This window comes from Loxodonta africana, chromosome 24 (genome assembly GCF_030014295.1).
Source record: "Loxodonta africana isolate mLoxAfr1 chromosome 24, mLoxAfr1.hap2, whole genome shotgun sequence".
Lineage (NCBI taxonomy): Eukaryota > Metazoa > Chordata > Mammalia > Proboscidea > Elephantidae > Loxodonta > Loxodonta africana.
The window spans coordinates 58817394-58832438 of NC_087365.1; the positions used below are offsets into that span (position 1 = coordinate 58817394).

At 41.7% G+C, this 15045-nt stretch overlaps 1 protein-coding gene across 4 annotated transcripts in view; it reads left to right on the forward strand.

The window, feature by feature from the left end:
• The window catches only part of ZNF831 (zinc finger protein 831), a 163102-nt gene that overhangs the window by 116880 nt on the left and 31177 nt on the right, over positions 1 to 15045 (forward strand). Inside the window, exon 8 of one of the 4 annotated variants that reach the window (XM_064276295.1) lies at positions 1391 to 3044. The exons of the other annotated variants lie outside the window; for them this stretch is intronic. Coding sequence (XP_064132365.1) covers positions 1391 to 1437 — 47 coding nt within the window. The 3' untranslated portion in view covers positions 1438 to 3044. Of the gene's footprint in view, positions 1 to 1390; positions 3045 to 15045 lie in introns of those variants that run through there. 4 annotated transcript variants of the gene reach the window in all.

Below are 15045 nucleotides of genomic sequence, written 5' to 3' on the forward strand. Positions count from 1 at the left end.
TTGAAAGACATCCTAAGATAAAGGTGATTTTTTTTTTCTAATGACAAATCCTTTTATAAAACAATGAACAATCTTTGATTTTATAAATCTTAATTTTCCTATGGCTTGTCTTAAAGTGGGATGTAATGATGGGATACATTTTAAGGGTAAAATCAGCAGCCTATAACCCAATTTGGGTTATTGAAAATAAAATTTCAATATTATCTTTGATAATTGCTCTAATTTTCTACTCTACAACTGCGTACTGTCTAATGTCGAAGGGAAAATAATATTTCAGAACAAGGCAAGCCAGAGATTGAGGATCAGGGATTCTCTTCTCTTCCCAGTGCTGTTAACTGTCATTGCACCTTCAAGTAAGGCTTTAAAACAACTGGTGCCTCAGCTTGCTCCCTAGAGAATAGCTGCAGAGGCGCTGGCATGGATTCACTTAAAGGGCACTTTGAATTCTTTGCCATTCACTCAGGGCAAGGTATACAACAAGTGCCATGGCCCACGATACTCAAGACTCATGACTGCTCTGTCTCTTTGCACCTATATCCATCCAGATTTTGCTTGTTAAAGATGTATGGGGAAAGTGGTTTCCCCTCCTTCTTGGCAACCCATGCTGTTAAGGGATGCATACAGTCACGTGATTCTTGATGAAAAATCCGAATCCTTCTTGTCATCCCCTAGGCTCATCATTTGAGCTCCTCGGGATGTTCATCGCTAGAGGTGAAGAATAGCTCACCCCTCCTGTTAGGAATAACCTTTGAGATTCTGGATGCAGCCCATATCCCTTTGGTTCATACTTCCAGTCAACCTATGGTTCATTTGCTAAATGATGGCGAAAAAAGGTGGAGGGTAGGGTGAGGGGGTGTCTCTGAATTCTAATCAAAACACTGCCAATAGCCTGTTTAGGGCAAGCTAAACTTTTCTTACTAAAATGTCTCCTCTAAAGCTGAGATGGAAAGAGTAGTCTTACAAAAGTGCGTTATGACCAAGGTCCTTAGCATGAAAGATGAGCAGTTTGCAGCCTCATGCCAAAAAATATTTCCTTGCATTTACATTCATTACTTAGAATGATAGCATTATTCATTTTTTCCCCCATCACAGAAATTTGCATTTTGCACAAAATTTGCCTGGTGCAGCAGATTTTTATAGTTATGGAAACTGTCATCATTATCAGAATATGCTGCTGCTCAGCTCCCCAGACATAATTTAATATGGTGAGGAGAAAATGGCCTGCCCAGCTCTATGGGCAGGCATATCTTTACTACTGCAGCAAACATGGTTTCTGTATTTTTCTTCACTTCAGTTGTTATTCCCATAGTTCACGTGAGGGAGACTTTTTTGTTTTTGAAACACTGCATTTTTCTGTACTCAAGCACAATTTCTTATCCTTTTCTTTCAGGACTTGTTAAATATAATTGTCAGGACCAAGATAATCTTGAGTGCTAGATTTCTACCTTGTACCATTCTTTTCACCCATGCTCTGTACTTATGTGGGAATGTACATAATTCAATCTGAAGAAGAACAGAAACAGCTGAGCACATTACTTCATCATTGGAAGAAAAGAAACCAGGGGAAAAAAGTCAGCCTCTGCCATTTGGGAGCTTGAGGATGACTCAATGCATTATATATGCAGACTACTGTTTAGAACTCACAACTCTATTGGTTGTTCATATTCAGGGAAGCAGTTGGCTTCTTGATTGTTTATTGAAATTTGTTTCTGTCTTTATATGGTTAAATTATTTTGTTTTCGTAAAAATAAAAACGAAAATGTCTTGTGTGATTTGTTAACAGTTTAATCAAAACTACCACAAACAGTACCCTATGTATTTAGTCCCAACTGGTTGATCAGACACCCTGTCCGCCATATTGGTTTTCCATTCCACCTAACAAAAGGAATAGGTAATGCCAAATTATCATGTTTTCTTGTGCTGTTTCTTCTCCCCAGGGGTCTTGATGCCTGTTTGTCATTGTCTGTCATGTTTTATAGTCCATAATTTAAATTCTTAAACATAGCTAAACTTTAAAGCCACATGAGGGCACTATCTACAGTGCAATAATCCGAAACTTTTCCCCCTGGAATTAATAGTGCTTGAATATTTAACATTCATTAACAAAGAGATCATTCTTAATTCAAAGCAACACCACCTTATGAAGATAATTCATGTACTCTTCAAGAATAAGTGGACTTATTTTGCAGACCAACACAATATCATCCTTCTATGAATATACTTTTTGAACTCAGTGGAGACACAATACATTGGGGAAAAAATGGGAACAGGAATATGGAAGGAACAGATACACTAATTAATGGATTTAATAGTCTTTTTTCTAACTAATCAAATTCTAATAGTAATAAATTAATCCATTATTTCCAAACTTTAGTCATATGAGAGCCATTTTCACACTTTTTGCCCTATATATCCACATTCAATACATTATTTACTTAGTACTTTGACTTAAATAATCTCTGTTTTAAAGAAGAGATTGTTGTCCTAAGCAATAATATCTGGGAATTTATAGCCTTGATTTGCTAGTTACATGTATTTTTATGCAATAAAATAAATACAAATCTATTAAAATTATTCACCCATGTATCATTTAAAGATCATCTTGCATGCCACCAGTGGTATACCCATCACACTTGCAGAAACATTGAGCTAATCACATGAATTGTTACTTTATCTAGTTATTCTAGTTCCTATTAAGAACAGCTTTTTCCCCATTTCTTTTCCTCTCCAAGCCAATAAAACTGGTGACCACAAGTAGAATTGTAGATTTATCAGACAGGTTTCTTCAGTCAAATTTACAGTTGAATGAGTAACATTCCAAACCAACCAATTACCACGATTCTCTAAGGAATAATCATACAATGCCTTATTTTGTTGTGAAAATATCATTGTTTTCGGCGTTTCGCTTGTGGGTTGGTTGTCTAGTTGGTTGGTTGTTTGGCTGGCTGGCTGGCTGCTTGTTTGGTTCGTTGGTTAGTTGGCTGGTTGGCTGGCTGTTTGGTTAGTTGGTTGGTTGATTGGCTGGTTGGCTGGCTGGCTGGCAGGCTGGTTGGTTGGTTGGTTGGCTGGCTGGCTGGCTGGCTGGCTAGCTGGTTGTTTATTTGTTTGGTTAATTGGTTGGCTGGCTGTCCAGCTGGCCAGCTGGTTGGCTGTCCGGCTGGCCAGCTGATTGGCTGTCTGGCTGTCCGGCTGGCTGGCTGGCCAGCTGGCCGGCCGGCCTGCTGGTTGGCCGGTTGGCCGGTTGGCCGGTTGGCCGGTTGGCCGGTTGGCCGGTTGGTCGGTTGGTTAATACAAAATGGTGTACAATGAAAACACAGATAGGGAGTCATGACAAACTACAACATTTCCATCAATTCTGCCTCAAACCTGTTTCCATCCCTCTGAATTTGAAGCAAATGAATTTCGCTATACTAACAACCACAGGAAGTTATGAGTCTCTACTTAGTGACAGTGGGTGGATCTTTGGGCTGTGAACAAAGAAGAACTTGCTCTTTGGCGTCTGAGACTTTAGTTCCCAGCTCCGACAAATGTCTGTTTTCAGTTTCCTTCAGTTTCTGCCAGAGGGGAACTCAACACCCTTTATGATTGATTATCCTGGGATTGATTACTCCATTGTGATTTTGATCCAGAAGGCAGTGAATTCTTTTTCTGCGTCAAAGCATAACTGACCAGATTCCTGTAGGGTTTTTGCAGGTTCAGCATCTGGGACAGTGTGCCCTGGCCCTGTCGCTGGTCACAGATGAAATCTGGTTGCTTTCTGTGTGAAGATTATGTGCAACGGGTGTATTCCGCAGAAATTAGGTCTTCTAATTCCATCGGATAGTGAAAGGACAGATATCCAGGCTTTTTTTTTCCTCCATTGATATGTGATCCACAAATGTGAGTGTTCCAGTTAGACATGCCTGCCCTAAGATTCTTCTCCTCCTACACATACACTCACACACATGAGTACACACACACACACACACACTCACACATACACATAGAAGCCATACATTAAGGACTTACGCAAAAAGTCCTTCTCTTGTTCAGATAAAGAAGTGGGTGGAGTGAGGCCAATGAATTCGGAGATAAGACATCTACCTATATGGCCCCTAAGGGGTCTCCTTGAAGGCAGGGCCATCTTGGTGTTAGCCACCGAAGCAATGCCTGGCTCGCAGAGGGCTATACTGTACATTTGCTAAGCAAAAAAAGCAAGTGGAAATCGTTCATAGGGGTGAGGGGATGGGTGGGCAAGAAAGAATCTAAAATGAGCAATAGCCCAGTCCTCATTCTCTAGTGCTGCTACAACAGAAATACAACAAGTGGGGGGCTTTAACAAACAGAAATTTATTTTCTCACAGTTTAGGAGGCTAGAAGTCCAAGTTCAGGGTGCCAGCTCTAGGGGAAGGCCTTCTCTGTCTGTGGAATCTGGAGGAAGGTCTTTGTCTTTTTTCAGCTCTGTTCCTCAGTTCCTTGATATCTTCATGTGGTGTGGCACCTATCTTCACCTATTTTTGTTTGCCTCTCTGTGCCTAATCTGTTTTATACCTCCAATGTGGTTGACTTAAAACACACCCTACACTGATATGGCCTCATTAACATAACAAAGAAAACTCTACTCTTTTCCAAATATGTTGTTGTTATTGTTGTTACGTGCCATTGAGTCAGTTACTACTCCTAGCAACCCTATGGATGACAGAACAGAACGTTGCCCTGTCCCATGCCATCTTCACAATCGTTGCTATGCTTGAGCCCATTGTTCTAGCCACCGTGTCAATCCATCTCATTGAGGGTCTTCGCCTTTTTCACTGACCCCCTACTTTACCAGGCATGTTGTTCTTCTCCAGGGATTGGTCCTTCCTGATATAACATGTTCAAAGTATGTGAGATGAAGTCTCACCATCCTTGCTTCTAAGGAGCATTCTGGCAGTATGTCTTCCAAGGCAGATTTGTTCGTTCTTCATCGCGTATTCAATATTCAGTATTCTTTGCAAACACCACAATTCAAGGGCATCAATTCTTCTTCAGTCTTCCTTATTCATTGTCCAGCTTTCACATGCATATGAGGCAATTGAAAATACCATGGCTTGGGTCAGGTGTACCTTAGTCCTCAAAGTGACATCTTTGCTTTTTAGCACTTTAAAGAGGTCTTTTGCAACAGATTTGCTCAATGCAATATGTCATTTGATTTCTTGACTGCTGCTTCCATGGGCGTTGATTGTGGATCCAAGTAAAATGAAATTCTTGACAACTTCAATCTTTTTTCCATTTATCATGATGTTGCTTAGTCTTCCTCCAATCCTGATGCTGTGTTCTTCATACAGTCCACCTTCTCAGATTATTTGCTCAGCATACAGATTGAATAAGTATGGTGACAGGATACAACACCTTTCCTGATTTTAAGCCATGCACTATCCCCCTGTTCTGTTCAAAGAACTGCCTCTTGGTCTACGTACAGGTTCCTTATGAGCACAATTAAATGTTCTGGAATATCTGTTCTTAACTATCATGTCCATAAATTGTTATGATCCATACAATTGAATGCCTTTGCGTGGTCAATAAAACACAGGTTAACATGTTTCTGGTGTTCTCTGCTTTTAGCCAAGATCCATCTGACATCAGCAATGGTATCCTTTGTTCCATGTCTTCGGAATCCGGTTTTAATTTCTGGTAGTTCCCTGTTGATATACTGCAACAACTAATTTTGAATTCTCTTTACCAAAATTTTACTTGTGTGGTGATAATGATATTGTTCAATAGCTTTTGCATTCTGTTGGATTGCCTTTCTTTGGAATGTGCATGAATATAGATCTTATCCAGTCAGTTGGCCAGGTAGCTGTCTTCCAGATTTCTTGGCATAGAGTAGTAAGCACTTCCAGTGTTGCAACCATTTGTTGAAATATCTTAATTGGTATTCTGTCAATTCCTGGAACCATGTTTTTCACTAATGCCCAAGTGCAGCTTGGACTTCTTCCTTTAATACCCCTGGTTCTTGATCATATGCTACCTCCTGAAATGCTTGAATGTCTACCAATTCTTTTTGGTACAGTGACTGTGTATTCCTTCCATCTTCTTTTGATGCTTTCTGCTTCATTCAATATTTTGCCTATGTTGCTGTTAGACACCATCGAGTTGCTTCCAGCTCATAGTGACCCTATGTACAACAGAAGGAAACATTGTCCTGTTCTGTGCCATCCTCACAATTGTTGCTATGCTTGAGCACATCGTTGCAGCCACCGTGTCAATCCGTCTTGTTGAGGGTGTTCCTCTCTTTCGCTGACCCTCTACTTTGCCAATCATGATGTCTTCCTCCAGGGACTGGTCCCTCTTGATACATCATGTCCAAAGTATGTGAGACAAAGCATGTTGTTCTTCTCCAGGGATTGGTCCCTCCTGGTATAACATGTTCAAAATATGTGAGATGAAGTCTCACCATCCTTGCTTCTAAGGAGCATTCTGGCTGTACTTCTTCCAAGACAGATTTGTTTGTTCTTCTGACAGTCTGTGGTATATTCAATATTCTTTGCCAACCTCATAAGTCAAAGACTTCAATTATTCTTCAGTCTTCCTTATTCATTGTTCAACTTTCACATGTCCATAGAATCCTTCAATATTGCAACTTGAAGCTGTAATTTTTTCTTCAGTTTTTTCAACTTGAGAAATGCCAAGTGTGCTCTTCCTTTTTGGTTTTCTAACTCCAGGTCTTTGCACATTTCATTATAATACTTTACTTTGCCTTCTCGAGCTGCCCTTTGAAATCTTCTGTTCAGCATTTTAATTCATTTCTTCCTTTCACTTTAGCTACTCTAGTTCAAGAGCAAGTTTCAGAGTCTCCTCTGACATCCATTTTCATCTTTTCTTTTTTCCTGTCTTTTTAATGACCTCTTGTTTTCTTCATTTATGATGTCCTTGATGTCATCCCAGAAGCCATCTTGTCTTTGGTCATTAGTGTTCAATGTGTCAGATCTATTCTTGAGATGGTCTCTTAGATTGACTCTACTTTGAGGAGGTAGCTCTTCCTCAGTGGTATTTTGAGTGCCTCAAAAAAAAAAAATTTTTTTTTTTTCCCCAATCTGAGGGGCTCATCTTCCAGCACCATATTGATGTTCTGCTGCTATTCATAAGGTTTTCACTGGTTGAAGGACTGCCAGTGAGTGGGGTAGCTTCCAGTGTCACAGCAACATGCAAGCCACCACAGTATGACAAACTGACAGATGAGTGGTGGTCCACAAGAATAGGGGTTAGGATTTACGACACATGTTTTAGAGGGACACAATTCAATCTGTAACATCCCTTAACTCCTTTCTCCATGAAGATCTATCTCATGATTGGAGATGCATTAACAAACGCATCTTAGAGAAGTTTCTGTTCACCAATTTCAGAATTTAGTAACAATTTTTTATTACGTACTACATCTTGTGTGTTCAGTATTTACTGATTGATTAAATCTGTAACAGTTTAGGCATGTGAGGATATAGGAGTGAAAAAGGCAGAAAAGATCTATGGGGCTTTTACTGGGGGGAAGGAATATCAATTTGGGGACCCAGCAACCAAATGCATGAACAATTGGTATCAGATGGTGCTAAGGGCTAAGAAAGCGTAGGGGATGTTAGAAAGCGTATCTTTACCCTAATTTAAAATGTTTTAATGAAAATAAACATTTTTCTTTTCTTGTCTTCAATAGATAGAAGTAATTCTCTGCTATAAAACCCATATCCTTTTTCTGCTTTATGATAACAACCTCAATTCTTCTCATGTGAAACAGAGAAGGTGGCATGGTACAGTCTTTCTAGCCTTGCGGTTATAGTTTTTCTTGCCCTTCTAGTAGCTTCAATGGACATCAGTAAATATTCCCTCCATGGTAACGTGAGTCTACCTGTGCTAACATGCAAATTTCCAGGTCCCACAGCATGTAGGGAATGGATCCCACAGTAGCAAAAAAAAAAAAAAAAAAGAACCCAGGTGGGTGCCATTTTAGATCTGATTTCCTTGAGAGAAGCTTTGGAATATTTATTACCTTGCTCTACCCAAACCTGGATTCTTTTGTCTCGGGAAATGTTAATAGATCACTTTTTAAGGCAGTGGTTCTCAATTTCCCCTTGGGAATGGGGCATTTTGATATGTCTGGAGAAATTTTTCATTTCATAACTGGAAGACGGCTGCTACTGGCATCTAGTGCATAGAGACCAAGGATGCTGCTAAACATCCTACAATGTCCAGGACAGCTTCCCACACAAAGAATTATCTAGTCCATCATGTCAATAGTGCTGAGCTTGAGAACCCAGCTTTAAGGAGCTAAGGTGGCAGTGTATCAGGGACCCCAAAAGCAACTCAGTCCTCATTATATTGATGAAGAGACTGGAGTGAGGAAAAAGACTTGACTTGTGTGGACCAGAAGTAGAGTCCAGGCTCAATATTTTAGTCCAGTATTTTCCCCACCACACCCCGTGTCACTTCCACAGTTGTGTTAGGGTGTGCCTTCTAGAGTCCACGTGCAAGAAAACATCTATTGTATTGGTTATGGTTCAATTAACCCTCAGTATCATTGTTTTTCCCTTTCTGTTCCACCTTGAGGAGAAAGAACCAGGAGTTAGGAAAACAAGTTCATGTGAAAAGATGGCGCTTGTTGCTTTATCAGCATCAGGCACGGTGCTTGAACATCTAGTAGACTTTCAGGCAATATTTATAGATTGGAGCATCAGATCTTCTTGTGAGGGTAAATGCGTCCAAACTCCCATATGTCTTCATTACCCCGACAGCCAAATGGAATGAAGAAGAGTAAACACTGATGTCGGGACCCAGGAGGTTTTCTGATTTGTTTGGGATGGTTTAGTCATTGGCTTGCACCCTTTTCTTAGGGAAAACTGAATACGTGGGGGTTTGGCCCCAGCTTGAGTGAGAAGCAAAGCCATGGCTGACATCAGAACTTTAGCCTTAAAGTCCACATTCTTGCCGTGACCACCTGCTGCCTCAGAAATTTTCCAGTATGTTCTACCGGCTTTGCAAAGAGTAGAAAGCAAGACAATACATCTTACAAAGATTTCCCCATCAGGGTTTGAAATTATTGATAGGTGTCTGGTTAACTGGAAATTACCCAGAAAATTAAATTATCCAGACTACCCCCCTTCCCAAATGTTCTAGTTAATAAAGGTTTGGCTGTGTTTGTTTTGCAAAGAAAAAACGTCTCTTCCAAGACATTTAAACTTTTTTAGACATGAGCGGTACCTACGTGGCCTCATAATTTATGCACTTGAGTTGCTATTCCGTGAGCAATCTGGCAGGGATCACAGGCATAGACAAAGAAGAAGTTAACAGCAAAAAAGATATCACCAGGAAATCTTTGGAAGACAAACACTTCAGATCTTCAATTATAAGACAACCTGATGCAGAAAGAGAATAAATTAATTTAAAAACCTCCTGCACAAAGAAAATAATGGAAAAATACATCACAAGTAGTTATCCCTTTTGTGCTAAAAACAAGTGATTTGGAGAAAATAGCTGCATAGGGCTGAATGTGTTAGTCTTATTATCTTTTTTCTGATTTTAAAATCTTTGGGGAGAAACAGAGAAGAAGAAAAAAGAAGCTTCCATTGTTTCAACAAACATTTATTGGGTATTTAGTATGTTGCCAGGCACCAGGCTACACTTTCCGTGACTTTGTCTACTTTTAAAATTACTTTCAATCATTTGGAAGAAACTTCTAGATGTTTCATTTCTGATTCTATTAGTGGTTCCGGAAAAACCATTTCTTCTAAGGCCTTTGCTGAAATTGTTATGTTCAACTAAGGGAGGCAGCTGGGAATATGATTTGGTGTTTTTCTCCCTGGGAACCTGAGTTTGGGAGGGAGGAATTGTCATAGGATTTTGGGTCATCTGTTAGCAAGGAGAGGCTCTGAGATGAGTAGGGTTTAGGAGTGTGCAGGCTGGGCTTCCTAAGAAACAGACTCTAAAACGGAGTTCAGTGTCAAGGAGGTTTATTAGGCAGTGCCTTTGGGATCCTCACCTGGAAAGGAAGAAAGGAAAGCAGGACGGGCAGATGGAGCGGTTGAGCTGGGTTGCAGGCCAATAGCAGCCTTGTCCAACCCCATGGGATGCCCTAGAGCCAGAATGACTCTTCATAGTCCACCAGGCCAGGCTTCCATACCCTCGCATTCATTAGCCATTGGATGTGGGCTGCCTGAGAAGGGTATGACCTTGGATGAGGCAGTGCTGTACACCTGAAGAAATCCCCGAAGGGACTGATGCCTGAAGACTGCCCATGGCTCCCCAGCATCTGGGGCAGCAACTCTTCACTAAGGGGGATCTGGATGGCCCATAACAGCATCCACTACAATGAGGCTCCACTGAGGGCACTTTCATCCACCCATCCATCCACCTGTCCATCCCCTCCATCTACTGATCCTTCCACCCACCCACCCACCTATCCATCCATCTATCCACTGCTTCTTTTTTCTTTTCTTGCTTCCTTCCTTGCATCTATCCATCCATCCATCATCCATCCCCCAACTGATCCTTCCTTCTTTCCCTTCCTCCCCCTCTTGCTGCTTCCTTCCTAGCTTACATCCATCCATGCATCCAACAAATATTTATTGAGCATCTGTCATGTGCCAGGCACAGACTGGGGGAGAAAACAAAACAAAACAAAAAACCCATTGCCGTCAAGTTGATTCTGACTCATAGCAACCCTATAGGACAGAGTAGAACTGTCCCATACGGTTTCCAAGGAGTGCCTGGTGGATTTGAGCTGCAGACCTTTTGGTTAGCAGCCATAGCTCTTAACCACTACACCACTGGGGTTTCTAACTGCGGAAGAAGAGGCCATTAAACAAAAGATTGCCTGCTTTTTATTTACAATATTTTTATTTACAATTTGATAAATGCCAAAAAGGGTCTGTACCAGTGAGAGGAGAGAAAATAACTGGAGGACTCAACACAGTCTGGGAACCTCTATATGAACACTAAAGGATGAGTAGGAATCTAGGAAGTACATTCTTCTGGGCCTGGAAGGGTAGAAGTTGGCTTTAAATTTAAATGTGCACTCTTACAAAGTTTGTATTATTCTTACAAGGTTTGTATTATTCTTACAAGTTTTGTATTATTCTTAAAAATGGGAGATACCCAAGATTGAAATAGCTTCATTCAACATGGCTCAAAGGGGAGCCATTTGGAGCTGTGTAAGACTCCAAACAGACCCATCTGGGTGTTTGTCTTAGCATCCCATTTAACCTGGCCATTGTAATTTTCACAATAGCTCACCTAAGTGGAATAATCTATGCATAAAATGACTGACATAATTGGTCAGTCAACCACTAGATTTGAGAAGCTGTAGCCCGTAAACCCTCAATAAAGGAGTAGATGGCTTGAATCACCTTGAGATTTTTGCCTTCATCCGGATGAAAGAAGAAAGTCACTATAACATCCAGAAGATTCCGAATGTCTGTTGTCTGGTGTTGTGCCTCTTGGTATTCACAGGACAAGAAACTTCTCCTCTGACTTATTTAGGAACACAATTTCAATGAATTGAGTTCTGATAAAATTCCAGAGGCTGAGAGTCATCTTTGAAATCTTTCTCTTCCTCATCTTCTCTCCATTTAGAGAGAATGGTGGAGAACTGCTTGAGAAACACACCCTAATTTTGGCTTGAGGAAGACCAGGCTGTAGTGACTTGTGGTCTTGCTCAGGATTCACACCGAACCCTTCACCCACAGGGTACAGCCATCTCAGTTTTTTTTAACATAGATGTAAAGTTGGAAAAGCTTAACGTTTTCAATCAGTAGCCTAGCTCCCTCCCTATAGAGACCATCCAATTAAGAAACCAATTCCTGGGTCAATGTATAGGAGTTGTCTTTTATTTGGTACTTATAAAAATGGCCCACATCCGGCCAGGAGCGCAGAGGGGAAAAAAACACTTCAAAATTTGCTGCTTTCAAAGCATCAGGAGAGGACACTTCAGGGCTGGAAGCCTGGGAACAGAAGGTACATATTGGTCTTTAATTAAGGACACTGTTGAGAACGAGGAACATTTAATATCTCAAAGCACTGGCAGCGGAAAGGCAGCATGGAGCCTGCGGATAACAAGGATGGGCTTGTTGTCCCAGCTGTCCTGGTACCTGCCCTGGCCAGTGTGGCTGACCCAAAGCTAAATGTTTCCCAGCAGGAGGGATTATAAGTGATCACCGACTCTCTGTGCTGTGAAGACTCAATTTTCACAAGTGGCAAAGAAAGTAGAATGGCAGGCCCCTCCGGTGGGATCCATCTGCCATAATGCATTAACAGAGCTGGACAAGAAACAGTCCTCGGGTGGGAGAAGCCTGTAGACATGGCAACACTCGAGGTCCGAGGAAGGATCACAATCTTGTACACATTTCATCACTATTTCATCTCTGGGGGAAAGAGCCAGTGGAAGAGGGAGAGAAAAAAACCCCACTGATCGCACTTTGATTTTATAACAAGATTGCTGGAAATTACTGACAAATGGAATAAAATAATATGTTCAGGAGCAGCAGGGAACTTAAAGGTGGAAGTTTAATTGACTTTTACACTAAACCTAGGAGCCGAGGGGAGTGAGGAGCTATACTGTTCATCACCACCATGGTCACTAGTTGGTGGTTTCATAGGCAGTAGGAGGAATGTAGTTTTCCGTTACATACACATGAATTTCAAATGACTACCTGGTGTACCAGAGGAGGGAAATATCGACTGGGAGGGCGCAGCCGTGTGGGTATACACTTAAGTAGAACCATACTATGCGATGAAAGGATGCAGTTAGAGGGTATTGGGAGAGGAGGTGTGGAGATACAAAGCCCTGGCCTGCAAGAGCCCACCGTTTTAATCATCTAGTGCTGCAGTAACAGAAGTAAGAAATACCACAAGTGGATGGTTTTAACAAAGAGAAATTTATTCTCTCAAAGTCTGGGAGGCTAGAAGTCTGAATTTAGGGCTTTGGCCCAAGGAGAAGGTTTTCTCTCTGCCAGCTCTGGAGGAAGGTCCTTGTCATCAATCTTCCCCTGGTCTAGGAGCTTCTCAGTGCAGGACATGCTCTTCTCCTGGCACAATTTTCTTGGTGGTGTATGAGGTCCCCCCATCTCTCTGCTCGCTTCTCTCTTTTATATCTCAATAGAGATTGGCTTAAAACACAACCTAATCTTGTAGATTAAGTCTTGCCTCGTTAACATAACCGTGTCTAATCCCATCTCATTAACATCATAGAAGTAGGATTTACAACACGTAGGAAAATCACATCAGATGACAAAATGGTGGACAATCACACAATACTGGGAATCATGGACTAGCCAAGTTGACACTTTTTTGGGGGAGGACACAATTCAGTCCATAATATTCCACCCCTTGGCCCCCCAAAATTCATGTCCTTGCCATATGTAAAACACATTCACCCCATCATATCGTTGCAAAAGTCTTAAATCAATTCCAAGCCCAAAATCCCAAAATATCTCTTTACCTGTGAAAAGTAGAATACAAGTAATCTGCTTCCAAAGTATGATGGTGGAACGGGCACAAACTTGATGTTTCCATTACAAATGGGAAAAACCAGAGGGAAAGAAGGGATTACGGGCACCAAACAAGTCAGCAGACACATTACGTTAGCCCTCACCGGTTGAAAATAATCCTCTGTTCTCTGAGATCATTTACACGATGGCCCTGCCCTCCAGACTCTGGTTCTTGGCCACACTCTCCAGATTCTGGGTGGAGGCCCCTCAGCCCTGGGCTTCAGCTCCGCCTTCCAGGCCCACCGGAATGGCAACTCTGCTCCCTGAGTTTTGGGCAGCCCCATTTTCCTAGTCCATCTGAGTGGCAACTCCACTCTTTGAGGCTGAGGCAGCTCTGCTTCATGTTTTCCTCTCGGCCCTGCTGAGGCAAGTGTTCCAAAGCTCTGTAGCTCCACCAATAAGTGTCCAGAGGCACCCCACTCCACCAGGAAGCCTCCTGCCAAAGGCACTTGGCTCTTTCGCTCCATGTGTTGGCTCCAGTGCTGTCTTGCACTGGTCTCCTGGTTCTGCTGCTTCCAGTTCTTGGGACTTGAGCTAGCAGCTTGCCTGCTGTCTTGCCTGCCTATCTCGAGATTCATCAAACTTTGCAGCCTGTAAGCAAGAGTCCTGCTTTCTGACCTGCCCATCTTGAGTTCACCAGCCCCTGTGGCTACATGAATCAGGAGAAGCCTCTATCCTGACTCACGGACTTGGGACTTTCCAGCCTCTACAACTGCATGAGCCATTTCCTTGATATACATTTCTCTCTACATATATTTACACACTTTGCTGGTTTTGCTTCTTTAGAGAACCCAGTCTGAGACACCCACCTTGGCAGTCCTGTGCTGCTGCATTGACAGTTTTCTTTCCTGAAAACCCCCGGCACTAGCCCTGGGTGACAGAGTTCAGATCTACCTTGAATATGCAGTAACTCTGGCTGCCTTCAGCCATTTTCTACCTTGGAAGTCAGAAGAGACAAAAGGTAGCTTGTGTCTGCTTTAAATAATATGTGAGAAGTTCACCAAATGTGGAGATCAGATTGGGGGTGGCTCAGAAAGACTTTTACTAATAAATATGGGTTCTTTGAGATGCAGTATTGCAAGACCTTCCTCTGTTGAGCTTTCAGTGTTTTCCTCTGATGTTCAAAAGATAAGATCTTTAGGATAGGGTTGATTATGAGAAAAGGTGGAGGTTGGAGGTTTTTAGTTTATTTTTTTAATAAGAAAATCTTTTGGTTTCATTAAAAAAAAAAAAAAAATTTGGTTTCATGGAGAAGAAAAATCAAACAAAACCCAAAACAGTTGTTCATTGATTTGATTCTAACTCATGGTGACCCCATGTGTTTCAGAGTAGAACTGTGCTCCATAAGGTTTTCAATGGCTGTGATCTTTCAGAAGTAAATTGCCAAGTCCTAGTGGCAGAGTGGTTAAGAGCTGGGCTGCTAACCAAAAGTTCAGCGGTTTGAATCCACCAGGCGCTCCTTAGAAACCCCATGGGGCAGTTCTACTCTGTCCTATAGGGTTGCTATAAGTCAGAATTGATTCAACGGCAATGGGTTTGGTTTGGTTTGGTTTTG